Source organism: Pangasianodon hypophthalmus, chromosome 12 (genome assembly GCF_027358585.1).
Source record: "Pangasianodon hypophthalmus isolate fPanHyp1 chromosome 12, fPanHyp1.pri, whole genome shotgun sequence".
NCBI classification, from domain to species: Eukaryota; Metazoa; Chordata; class Actinopteri; order Siluriformes; family Pangasiidae; genus Pangasianodon; species Pangasianodon hypophthalmus.
In genome coordinates this window covers 256,844-270,000 of record NC_069721.1, presented here as the reverse complement: position 1 = coordinate 270,000, position 13,157 = coordinate 256,844, and the positions used below count along the sequence as shown (strand labels likewise).

General features: G+C 39.4%; 1 protein-coding gene across 2 annotated transcripts in view; it reads left to right on the top strand.

Moving 5' to 3' along the window:
• The window catches only part of grid1b (glutamate receptor, ionotropic, delta 1b), a 284,479-nt gene that overhangs the window by 248,433 nt on the left and 22,889 nt on the right, over positions 1-13,157 (top strand). For both annotated transcript variants that reach the window (XM_034309228.2, XM_034309227.2), the window contains exons 6-8: positions 470-643; positions 2,488-2,649; positions 3,128-3,247. In XM_034309228.2, the coding sequence (XP_034165119.2) occupies positions 470-643; positions 2,488-2,649; positions 3,128-3,247 (456 nt within the window). The remainder of the gene's footprint in view (positions 1-469; positions 644-2,487; positions 2,650-3,127; positions 3,248-13,157) is intronic.

Here is a 13,157-nt window from a genome sequence, read left to right as displayed (position 1 = left end):
CTGTCGTACGATGGCTGTGAGAATTAGCTGCTGAGTTGAATCAGAATCAGGTGTGTTAAATGAGGTGGAATGATGAAGTGCTTCAGTAAAACTCCATATTTTTGTTCATCTCTTTTTGCTGCAGTTTGTTGAGATTATTGTGTGATCTTTCTTCACACTGGTGCATGATGATTTTTTTTTCACACCACGCTCCCGCTCGTTATAGGATAACTCGGATGATGAGCTGAGAAAATGCCAGGTCTCCTTAAATTGAGACATTTTATTACTGAAGCGAGATGAGGGGCAGCAGCAGTAATTTTCTCCACACAGATGAGATCGGAATACACGGCGGAAAATTACCACCTTATTATCCCCTTAAAGATTGTGCTGTCCATTCACATTTAATTTTATTTTAGGGTAAAATAACCAGCACCAATAAATAAATAGCAAAAAAAAACAATCTATCTACATCTCTGTGTGTTTTTTTTAGGAGATCAGCGACACGGAGATCATGGAACTGACCCACAGCGCTTTGGGAAGGATGACGGTCATCCGGCAGATTTTTCCGCTGTGGAGAGACAGTAGTGTGAACTGTATGAGGAACAGCCATCGCATCTCCTCTCTGCTCTGCGACCCTCAGGAGGGATACCTGCAGTCGCTAGAGGTCAGTTCCAGTTGACGTGCTGATGATTTTCACCTCCGTAAACCTTTTAATGAGAAGTCACGGAGAGTTTTGTCTGCACTCGTGCTTCCTCATTTTATCAGTGAGGAGCTGCAGCATCAGCAGTGTTTAAAGCTCCGTGCTGCTCCAGCGCCAGCCGTCCTTTCAGCATTAATTACACTTAATCCGTATCATCACATCATACACGTTCCCTCTGAGCCTCTCCCTGAAACCCGATGTACTGCTCCCAGGTGCTTGTGTTCTCTCAGGTTCACGTGTTTAATCTTATAATCACAGCGTACAGTGAGAAAAAGACACTTGTCTACTTTAAGACCAATATACACAAATCTATAAGTAAAATATAACCATATATTATTGTATATTATCATGAAAAGATCAATGCACTGTTAAAGTGGATTAATTTCCTGTAACAGCATGTCCTGAAGTGTTTTATTCCTCTTATACCACAGCAATGTGCCAACAGTGACATTTTTTTATTTATTAAAGAACGACATGTCATACTTTTTATCCGTTTATATTTAATTTTCACAAAACAAGTGAGTTCCTGTTGTCACTTACGTTACAGCAGCTATAAACAGTCGTTCCCTCACCAGCCGCTCTTTCTTCTCTCTATTCAGGTTAATAAGACAAAAAAAACCCAGAGAAACTGCAAAGAAGCGTAAACTCCTCTGTCCTGAAGATGTTCAAAAACTTAGTTAAAAGTTACAGCTTTACCTCTGACACTGGAGACTCCTTCCATAAATGTGAATCATTGGCTGTGGGTTTAAAAGGAATTAAACACTTCAGCACATGCAGTTATAGGAAAATAATCCACTCTGCTTCCAGTCTGGCTTCATCACACCACGTCCAGATATTTTATTCTTTATATATCAGCCATCAGCCGCTTTCTTCTTAAGGGAATCCTAAAATATCCGTGCCTAGGTGTTCCTACATTAGGAGTGAGACTAAGCAGGAATGAGTTCCTGTCATGGCGATGATGCCGTGGCTTAATGACAGCGTGCGGCTGTAAGACACCTCTCTGTCCTGATCAGCCGTGTGTGTCTGAGGTCTGCATGTCAGGGAGCATCTGAGCCTCTTCCTGGGTTTTAGAGCACGTGATGTACTTTGGCGCCTGACACACGTCTGGACTTCTGAGCTGTAATGTGTTGTGCCAGGCTTTAGAGGACGGTGTCACTCATATAGTGCAGATGTGACGGTAGTCAGTGCTTCACAGAGTGTGTCTCCGAGTCTGACAGCGGTATCACGGCTTCAGGAGCGCAGAGCCAGTCTGGAAATCATGCGCTTATGTTGATCGTGGCATGGATGTCGGCGCCAGACGGGCTGGTTGGAGTTGTTCAGAAACTGCTGATCTCCTGGGATTTTCACACACAACAGTCTCTAGAGTTTACACAGAATGGTGCGAAAAACGGCAAAGAAAAACCCTTACAATGGTATGTCAAAGATTACACACATTTTTTAATCCGTTTATGTGGAGCGTCTGCTATACAAGTCCCTGTGAATGAGCGAATCACGCTTTCCTCCGAGTGTGATCAGCTTCACGTGTCCCGGAGGAATCACGTGTTAGCCTTCACTCTGTAGCTGTGTGTGACGGAGAGAGCCGACTGGTGGGAGGGAAATGGCTAAATAAGGAAGGAATTGAAAAAAAAACCACAACATATACACCATAATGCATTAGAACTAGCTGCACTACTGTCAAAGCTGCTGTTATAGAAAATTAATCAACGCCTCCTGACCAGGTTCTATCACTGACCTTCAGATCTAACGCTTAGATGTTTTGGTTTTTCTGTGTGTTTCCTTCATGAACCATCTCTTTCTTTTTCTCTCAGGTGTCCAACTTGTACCTGTATGACAGCGTGTTGATGCTAGCTAACGCCTTCTACAGGAAGTTAGAGGACAGGAAGTGGCACAGCATGGCCAGCCTGAACTGCATACGGAAGTCAACCAAGCCCTGGAATGGAGGCTGGTCCATGCTGGAGACCATCCAGAAGGTACAACAGTCTCCTCCTCTGAGAAGTTGTTAGCTGTTAGCAGGAAGTCTCCACTTCTTTGACCTTGCTAGCTAAGAGACTCCAGGTCAGGTGCGAGAGGCTCAAAGCACCAGCCCCTGGAGCTGCAGAATAAAAAGTGCAGCATTTCTGAGTGTCGCGTTAAGTCCGAGTGCTGGATGTGTGTCTGTTTGAGTGTGGATCTGCCACACATCTCTCTGAAAGGTCAGCCCAAGGCCTGTAGTGGCGTCTCCACTGGCTCCATATCTTCATCTATCTTTTCTTGTCCATCTTCTGCTCTTTTAGAGATCAACAGCTGTCTAAAAACCTCCTCAGTCTATTTTAGTCTCTGACTTACAGACGAAACACTGATTATCTATTCCTGATCTGCTATAATTGGGCTAATAAGGACATCAGGTATTTATTAGCGTGAGGAGTTGTGCAGTGTCATGCTAAACCAGCGATGTTCCTCTCTCGGCAGGGTCGCATCACCGGCCTCACTGGAGTTATGGACTTCATGGACAACGGCTCCAACTCACACGTTCAGTTTGAGATTTTAGGCACCAGCTTCAGTGAGACCTTCGGAAAAGACATAAAACGGGTATGTTTAAAAAAAAAAAAAAAAAAGTAAAGAAAAGAAAGAAAGAAAAGCATGTTAGCCATCAAAACTCATCCTTCATGATGCGCTAAAGCTTCAGTGAAGGTGCCTCATTAAAATTAAATTCTTTATGTAATGTGACAGTGAATTGAGCGAGCAGTTATACTCAGCTGCAGGGACGAAATCAGCTTTAGATTCTTTTTAATGTTCTAGTATCACTGTGATGTTCAGTAAATACTGCGAGATATCTTTTAATTAATTTAGATCATTCATTAATTAAAAAGAATTTGTTTGTTTGTTTAATAATGAGAGATGCTAATTCAGAACCTAGATAAACCGCTGCTTGAAACGGTGTATTTTACACGTCCTGAGATCTCCTGATCACCAACCGAACCCTCGTCTGGAACAGGTGTTTTGAATGTTACTTCCTTTAGATGTAATTATTTGTAATGGCCTTTTAATAAAAATAAAAAACAGGGGTTCCTTTGTTTGCCAGATGAAACTCTTCAACATAAATTATTTGCCTTTGAGATTTTTATTTGAGATCTTAATTTCACATAGTGTTAGCTACTTTACTTTTTCTGTTATTTATGTTATTTGTGTTATTTTCTGGTTTATCATATGTATTTTTTACATTTTAACATACATACATTTTTTGTAATTTTATTATTAGAATTTTAAATTATAAAAAACATCTTTTGACATTTCTGGTTTCTGGTTCGGAAACTATAATATATGTACTTATATATGAAGTTATGTAAGATATACATAGTTATATATGATAGATGTAGTTATATATGATAGATGTAGTTATGTATGATGTAGTTATATATGATAGATGTAGTTATATATGATAGATGTAGTTATATGTGATAGATGTAGTTATATATGATAGATGTAGTTATATGTGATAGATGTAGATATATGTGATAGATGTAGTTATGTATGATGTAGTTATATGTGATAGATGTAGTTATATGTGATAGATGTAGTTATGTATGATGTAGTTATATGTGATAGATGTAGTTATATGTGATAGATGTAGTTATATGTGATAGATGTAGTTATATATGATAGATGTAGTTATATGTGATAGATGTAGTTATATATGATAGATGTAGTTATATGTGATAGATGTAGTTATGTATGATGTAGTTATATGTGATAGATGTAGTTATATGTGATAGATGTAGTTATATGTGATAGATGTAGTTATGTATGATGTAGATATATGTGATAGATGTAGTTATATGTGATAGATGTAGTTATATGTGATAGATGTAGATATATGTGATAGATGTAGTTATATGTGATAGATGTAGATATATGTGATAGATGTAGTTATATGTGATAGATGTAGTTATGTATGATGTAGTTATATGTGATAGATGTAGTTATATGTGATAGATGTAGTTATATATGATAGATGTAGTTATATGTGATAGATGTAGTTATATATGATAGATGTAGATATATGTGATAGATGTAGTTATATGTGATAGATGTAGTTATGTATGATGTAGTTATATATGATAGATGTAGTTATATGTGATAGATGTAGTTATGTATGATGTAGTTATATGTGATAGATGTAGTTATATGTGATAGATGTAGTTATATGTGATAGATGTAGTTATGTATGATGTAGATATATGTGATAGATGTAGTTATATGTGATAGATGTAGTTATATGTGATAGATGTAGTTATATGTGATAGATGTAGTTATGTATGATGTAGTTATATGTGATAGATGTAGTTATATGTGATAGATGTAGTTATATGTGATAGATGTAGTTATGTATGATGTAGATATATGTGATAGATGTAGTTATATGTGATAGATGTAGTTATATGTGATAGATGTAGATATATGTGATAGATGTAGTTATATGTGATAGATGTAGTTATATGTGATAGATGTAGTTATATGTGATAGATGTAGTTATATGTGATAGATGTAGTTATGTATGATGTAGTTATATGTGATAGATGTAGTTATATGTGATAGATGTAGTTATATGTGATAGATGTAGATATATGTGATAGATGTAGTTATATGTGATAGATGTAGTTATATGTGATAGATGTAGTTCTATATGATGTAGTTGTAATCTTTTTAAAATGTTTATTGTCTCAGAAAGTGACAGAAACACTGCAGACTCAAACAGTGGTGTAGTTGAGGGCCTTTCCTCAGATTTTATTGTGATTCAGGATAATAATTTAATCATTTTCGATCCTGACACGACTGCACGCTCGCCACGCTGACTCAAAAAGAGATAAAAATAACAATAATAGTTCTTCCAAGCGTGTCAGGGAGTGTGTGTGTGTGTGTGTGTGTGTGTGTGCGCGTGTGTGTAGAGAAAGATATAGTGAGCAATCTGTCATTATTAGAAAGTGAATGAGGGACAATAAGCCACATTTCAGTAGCTGTGATAATATTAGCTTCATAAGAACGCATGCACTGCATTTATCATGAGAGAATAAACACAGTCCCTCTGTGGCCCTGATTTACTCAAGATGTGTATAAAACCATGTAAAAACACATGAAGCTGAGACATATTTATCTTGACGGGGAGTATTTGGAGTGTTTTGACCATAACGTGTAAAATATGGGGCGGAGTCACAGCAATTATATTCGTTTAGCACGCACAGTGGGATTTAGTGCAGCTGATTAGCGACTGTGTGGAACGCAAAGTAATTTAACCAAAAATCAGGTATCGAATTTTCAAGAGTTTATTGCAAAAATTATAGCATTCACTAGTTCTTAATAATGAGAAGCTGTATGAAGGTTGTGCTTTAATATCTCAAAAAAGTTCCTTAAAAGGATGGATGACTGACTAAAGTCTCACGTTAGTCGTATTTTCCACACCTCCAATGCATTGAATATTTAAATAGAGCCTGTGAAAAGATTATTCATTCACACCTACATCATGAGCAGAACACACTCTTGTGTGTTGTTTGTAAAGTTCTTCTTCGCACCTCACCACCGTTAATCAGACACGCAGTTGTGTTTTTGTTTCCAAGAGTCTTGTTCAGATCTGAACTCCCTGCTGCAGTCAGGAGCACTTACAGCAGAACGTGGAAAAGCCTCCTGAAAAATAGCTCCTCCTCCTGCTGTGCATGTTTCTGATTTGTGCGACTCGCTATTTGTTAAATTTCAGTGTTCGTCATGAAATTCAGACCCACGTTACCATCTTCTTTCTTTCTCATCCAGTCTGCAGTTCCACAAGTCTGAGTTTGTCTAATGTCTGGAGTATATTTGCGTGAAACTACATGCACGCAAAATGGCTGCCGCATGAAATGCGTCCATGTGGTGCAGTACCAACCTAAAGAGTGGGGGCGCTGTAGCCTGATGTATTGTCACTTTCTCTCACTGGTAGAAAGAGAGAAACTCTCTACTGTCATGACGAGATTGATTTACTGACCTAACGTTACCATCGACGTTGGTGATGTTGCTGCAATAACGTTGCCTCCTCCATCATCGCCGTGTTTAATGTTGACGTGCAAAATCAGAAGAAGTAGTCGATAAAGATATTCCGGTGCCGGTCAGGTGTTTCAGCTCTACTCTGCCCCCTAGAGGATTTCGCTTTTAATCCTTCAGATACACACAAGGTGTGCAGACCACCATGTGAACAATGGTGCTTGCGCAGCAGCTGTGTGCACACATACTATATTTGCAGCTTAAACATGCCTGCTGCCCGACTGCCCAACAGCAAGGTTGTTCCATGTCACCTTTTCCATCTAAACCCAACCGGGTTATTGCCAGGTCACCAGGCGCTCGTCTACAGACACCCCCTCAGACCTGGCTCCAGGGACGGATCTCAGTGACCCTTAACCAAACGGGGTTTGCCTTTTTCTTTATATGCTATATACATGTACAGCTGGTGGAAATGAGGTTCCTCCGCAGGGTTGCTGGGGTTACTCTCCATGGTGGGGTGAAGAGATCAACAATCTGGGAGACCCTCAGAATCGCTATTTCTCTGAATCAGAAGGTGGTCTGGGCAACTTCCTGGTTGGCTCCTGATAGAGCTGTATCAGGAGATTATAGAGATTATATCTTACACTTGGCTTGGGCACGTCTTAAGATTCCCCAGGAGGAGCTGGAATCTGTGGCTGGGGAATGAGCTTTGCAGCCTGTTACCACTGCAACTCCACCAGGAAGAGTGAAAGAGAAATGAAAAAAAAAATATATATATATATATATATATATATATATATATATATATCATCAAAGAGTCATTTGACGTGTGACTTGAGTTCAAGTCCCTGGTGCTTTATTCAGGTCATAGTGGCAGTGGATCCGGAGTCTATCCTGTGAACACTGGGTGCGGAGCGGGAATACTGGGGCAGTTTAACATTACCAATCCACCTACTGGCATGATTTTGGGGAGTCGGAGGAAACTGGAGAACCCGGAGAAAAACCTACATGGACATGGGGAGAACATGTAAAACTCCAAACAGAAACTTGAGCTCAGGATCATATGATAAATTACACACAGATACTCCACTGCACTCATAGACACCGCGCATCATCACGTGTTCATGTGGCGCACGTGGCAGATTTGCTGCTAAGGAGCTCATCATGGAGTGGGTGGATTGGACACAGGCTTCTCTCAGAGCTGGTCATGCTCTGCCAAACAAAATCAAGAGTGACTTTTATTTAGTTTCCCATCGGTGAGGTGAAGGGAAGACCATTCCATAAATCACAATCTCTCCCTTCATAATCCTGGATACAGATTTATATCTTTTTTTTTCTTGGTTGTTTTTTTTCATGCTTTTGTTTTTGTTTTCACCAGTCCTCTGCCTCCCATCTATCATTTAAAAATAAAGAGTAATGTAAATTACAGGAGAGAGGACCGAAACAGTCCGCTGGTAATGAAGATTTAATCACCCTGCATCCCGACTTGAATTATGAACCCAGCATATCGCATTATGGCCATTAGGTTCCCGAGACCATGGCCATTTAGCTTGCAGGCACACACACACACACATACCACACACACACACACTCCCACAGGGCACTGGTCTCCCCTCACACACTCGGCACATTTATTAGCTGTAATGAAAGGCAAAGACAGCTAATGGCACGTCAAGTGCACTCAGTGCCGTTGTTGTTCTTTATTAGAGCCCCGGCCTCACTCACCCAAACCAGCACCTCCCAACAAGACATTAATCCAGCCGACTCCATCTCCACTTGCTATGGAGACAAATGAGGAGCGCTCCTGTTTATTTGACATATGTCATGAATTTAAAGCGCAGACACATTCACTACATCTCCAAGCTGAATTTGAAACGCTTCAGAGGCTAAAGGAAAGCAGGAAACTCGCAGGCCAGCCACGAAGAGATATTGTCAGTCGTTCAGGCCGTCAGTCTCCATGTCCTCTCCTCTCTCATCTTATCTTAATCTCCAATCTCTCTTCTTCCTGCTTATGCGTTTTTCCCCAGCAGATGGAGCAGCTCGTAGATTAAGAGTAATGGAGATTGAGGTGTTATTTTCTTGCTCCTGTTCTCTTTCATTCTCGCCAGACTGATTTTTTTTTTCCATCTATGCGTTTACCGCTCCTGGTAGCTTCGATTCCTCTGAGACAATATTGCTCGGCAAAAGAGAGCCACAGTTTTTGGAATCCCATTTAAGGAAAATACAAGTGGGTCTTCTAGAAAATCAAATAAGCAGGAATGAAACAAGGTGGGAATTGCATCCTCTTTTTGCCTTGTGCACGCAATCAGACTTTCTCCTCTAAAAAACTCATTGAGGAGCTTAAGATGGCAGACTCTGGCTAAACTTCTACAGACACTACAACATTTACAACAAGATCTGTTTTGCTGATGTTTATGGGAAATAATTGGGAAGTGATACTGAACATAAACGGCAAGACTGAGCAACTGTCAAGCTTGCAGCATCATCTCTGTCCAAGCATTAACCTTCCTGTGCCGTTTCCCTCCTGTTAACAGGAGATGATGAGCGAGCTCATAGTTTTTCTCATTTTTGAAAAAGATGCAGGCTCAGAGTGCTGCAAATCTCATTTCCTAATGTGACAGAACCCATTACCTTTTCCACGGACAAAAAATAAAGGATTTTTCTTTGTGCAGATTTGTTACACCTCACAGTGCTAAGAAGAACAGTAATTATAGTGCACTTTCACACACACTACTCTGTTTGTTTGTTTTGATTCTGAATCATCGTGAAATGTATTCTTTTTTTCCTTTTCTATTTGGTTTTGTGGTTTGGTTTCACACTGCGCAAAAACAACCTGAAAAACAAACAAAAAAAAAACACTGTGTTTGTAGGGCTGAAAACATCCTCATAAAACACGTTCAGTCGCTGGTCAGAAATAAAGTTATGGATAAAGTTCAGCAGACCTTTTACACATGCGCTGAGACATCGCTAAACTCTCCCGAGCGTGAGAACACCGAGCCGGCGCTAAATAAACCATTAGATAACTAGTTACTCTTTAGTTTAAACATTTTGGGTAGTATAGTGTAGTGATATAACTACAAATAAGGTAGTATAGTAATATAGTTTTATAATAGAATAGTAATATATCTATAAATAATGTAGTTATGGTTAACAGTAATAAACAGTAACCAGAGCATACTAATATAATGAATGTAGTTATAGTTATTAGTAATAGAGGTAAGTAAGATAGATATAATTCTAAGTAATATAGCATAGTGATATAGTTATATATAACAAAGCATCGTAATGTAACTATATGTAAATTAAATGTATTTATATTCATAAGTAGTGCAGTATAGTAATAAGTAATATAGCACAGTAATATAACTGTAACAGTATACAGCAGTAGCAGTATATATGTAAGTAATGCAGTTATAGTTATCAGAAACGTAGTACAGTAATCTACTTAACTGGTATAATAATATAGCAAGTAACTAAGAATAATAGTAATAGCATAGTAACTATAGTATTGTAATATACTATGGTATAGTAATATGAGAAACTAGTTACAGTGATGTAATTACAGTTCATGTGATATAGTACAGTGATATATACGTGTGATTAATGTAAATATAACTCCCTGTGATATAGTACAGTGATATAGTACAGTGATATACGTGTGATTAATGTAAATATAACTCCCTGTGATATAGTACAGTGATATACGTGTGATTAATGTAAATATAACTCCCTGTGATATAGTACAGTGATATACGTGTGATTAATGTAAATATAACTCCCTGTGATATAGTACAGTGATATAGTACAGTGATATAGTACAGTGATATAGTACAGTGATATATCTGCATGGTAGAGTAATATAGTAATAGTGAGACTCCAGGGATGTTAGTGTATCTACAACGCTGTCGCTCAGCCTCTGTAAGGCAAGGTAATATACATGATAAGCAATAAGTATATATATATATAATATATTTCTTTGTCCTCTGAGCTTAGAGTCCTCCTCTTTAGTTCCTCTAACTCTCTGCTCTGATACACCATCCGTCATGTCCTGCATTTCATTTGTCACTGTAGTGAAAAGTTTGACACAGAGTGGGAAAATCTGACAGTTGTTGATGAATCGGTCGGCCAGCTCTCTCAGCCTCGGGCTCTTCAACATCATCACTCCGTGTTGACGAGTGTTTGTGACGGACAGGGCAGCAGCGTGACATTTAACCCCATCACTTTCACTAGCTGACCTTGGCTCTGAGTTTGCTAGGAAGGAGGAAACTCTCTGAGACGGAGCCCTGTGCTGCTCTACAGGATCATCGGGTTTTTTTGCTGCACATCTCTTCCAGCCTGCAGCACTTCTTTACTTTTCCTTTCAGTATTTTGAAGAATAAAGAATGAGTATTTTAATGAACAGTACTGTTAGGAGGAAGAGACTGAAGCAGGATTAAATGTTTTTGTGGACCAGGTGAAAGGCTGAAAGCGCTGCAGGGTGTTAGTGTGCTGTGTGAGCTGAGCATGGCCGTGTATAGGCTTTGGCCCAGAACAAAAGGTTCAGGTTGAAAAGGGTTCATACAATAACCTACAGCACTCAGTTCTGAGCTCTGATTGGTCGTGTGAGAGTTTCACGGTATGTTTCACGGATGTTCCACATAGTGAAATAGTGAAATAGCAACTCTAAATGGATATCAGCTTAGGCTTAAGCTCCTCTTCTTTCATTAGTTTTCTATAGCAGCACTTTCTCATGTTTTATTCTTTCACTAATCACTGCTAGTTGCTGTTCATTTTGCTAGCGTGACATAACAATTGGACAACAACAAATTAAAGTTCCAGCCTGATAAACTTCTTTGTATCATGTCTACCTCTGCCTCTACTCCTGTTTTAATAAAGCAAGAAAGCAGCAATAAAAAGAGAGAATTTTGCTCCTGGCGCATTTTGGCTTCAGATGAAGTTTTGTCTCCATTTTGGGAGAACTCTAATAGGCCGATCCTTCCTGTTCCTGTCGCCTGCTACTGGGAGCTTTTGTCGAAACGTACTGTACTCTATAAAAGTCGTGTCTGCAGTTTGTCTTTTCACTTTTGTATTTTCACTTTGTGTTTGTTCTGGCAGTGACTCAGCACGGAAATGCGGGTTTTTTATGAGTGTTTCGCTATCGCAAGTTTTCTGCAAGCACCTTGAGAGAAGAGCAGAGCCGCTGCTGGAGGGAGTTCATGTGTGTAATCAAGAAAGCCCTGGTGGTGCTGGAATCACTGAAGAGTCATCTGAATATTATGTACTAGAAAAATGGTATTACGAAGCCCAAGGCAGGCAAACTCTAGTGCGTCTAGAGCATTTTATTAGTGCAGAACCACAGCACAGCAGCTTATTACAGAGAATCTGGGAAAGAAAGCAGAGAAGTGAGCAAGGGGTAGACTAAAATTTTTCCATTTAACATTCTCTTCACCTTCAGGCTCTTTACAGAGTTAACAAGACAGCTTACGAAAAAGAATGCATGTGTGCTGCATTTCAGCAGTTTCATTTTCATGAGGCTTAATCCTGATTATGACCTGTGTGCAGATGAACTCATACAGGGATTAATCTTCCACATCGGATCATTTAATGGAATATGGTTTAGGTTGAACGCTGTCCAATGGCGCGGCTCATTGCGGAGAATGTTTATCGATCTCTTTATGTGGATTGCTTTATTGGGTTCAATGTTATTGAATTAAAACTTGCACACAATCGATATCACTAATGCTGAATGAATTAGCTGGATATTCCTAAATGCTATTTTAGACCCGTGGTCTGGATTGTTTCTATTCGGCACCTTGGAGTGGTTTTTTTTCAGCACTAATGCACCCACAAAACCAATTAGAAGATCGTCAGGTTTGCTCCAGGACCAGAAGAGGCTTTAGACTAAAATTATTGCATATTTCTGATAAAAACACACCTGAACTAGAATATTAATGTGCAGGGCTACTTGGTTGGCCATAAGCAAACCCCGACAGCAAGCACGTCTGAGACAGATGACCAGAGAGGCGTGAAATAGTCCTGGCAGTCGCATCCACAATGTGGACTTATGCCAAGTTCAGAGCAAGCAGCTGTTAATGCCACTGAACACTCTGTTAGTCAGCAGACTCATCTATAAATCCATGTGTACTAGAAACTTCAGAGGAAGTTACAGAAATACTATTAAAATAAATAGATAATAGTACCGTAAAGCTTTTATCCACCAGTGGTTTGGTTCGGTGTGTTATGTTCTGTATTTATTTTCTTTGGCACAGAGTCACTGCCAGCCTTTCTGTGCCAGTAGAGAAGCATTTCCAGGCAAAGACATTAATCAAGACGACTCTGTGAAGACTTTTGTTGATCTATGGATGCTGTGACGTACTGCTCAGGGGAACATTTTGCACCACCAGGGTCTGTGTGTGTGTGTGTGTGTGTTTGTGTACAGACATGGACAAATTCATTAGCTAGACCACTAAGTGAGTAAAAGTGCTGTCCAGTCCTGTGCTTTGGCCCGGAAACT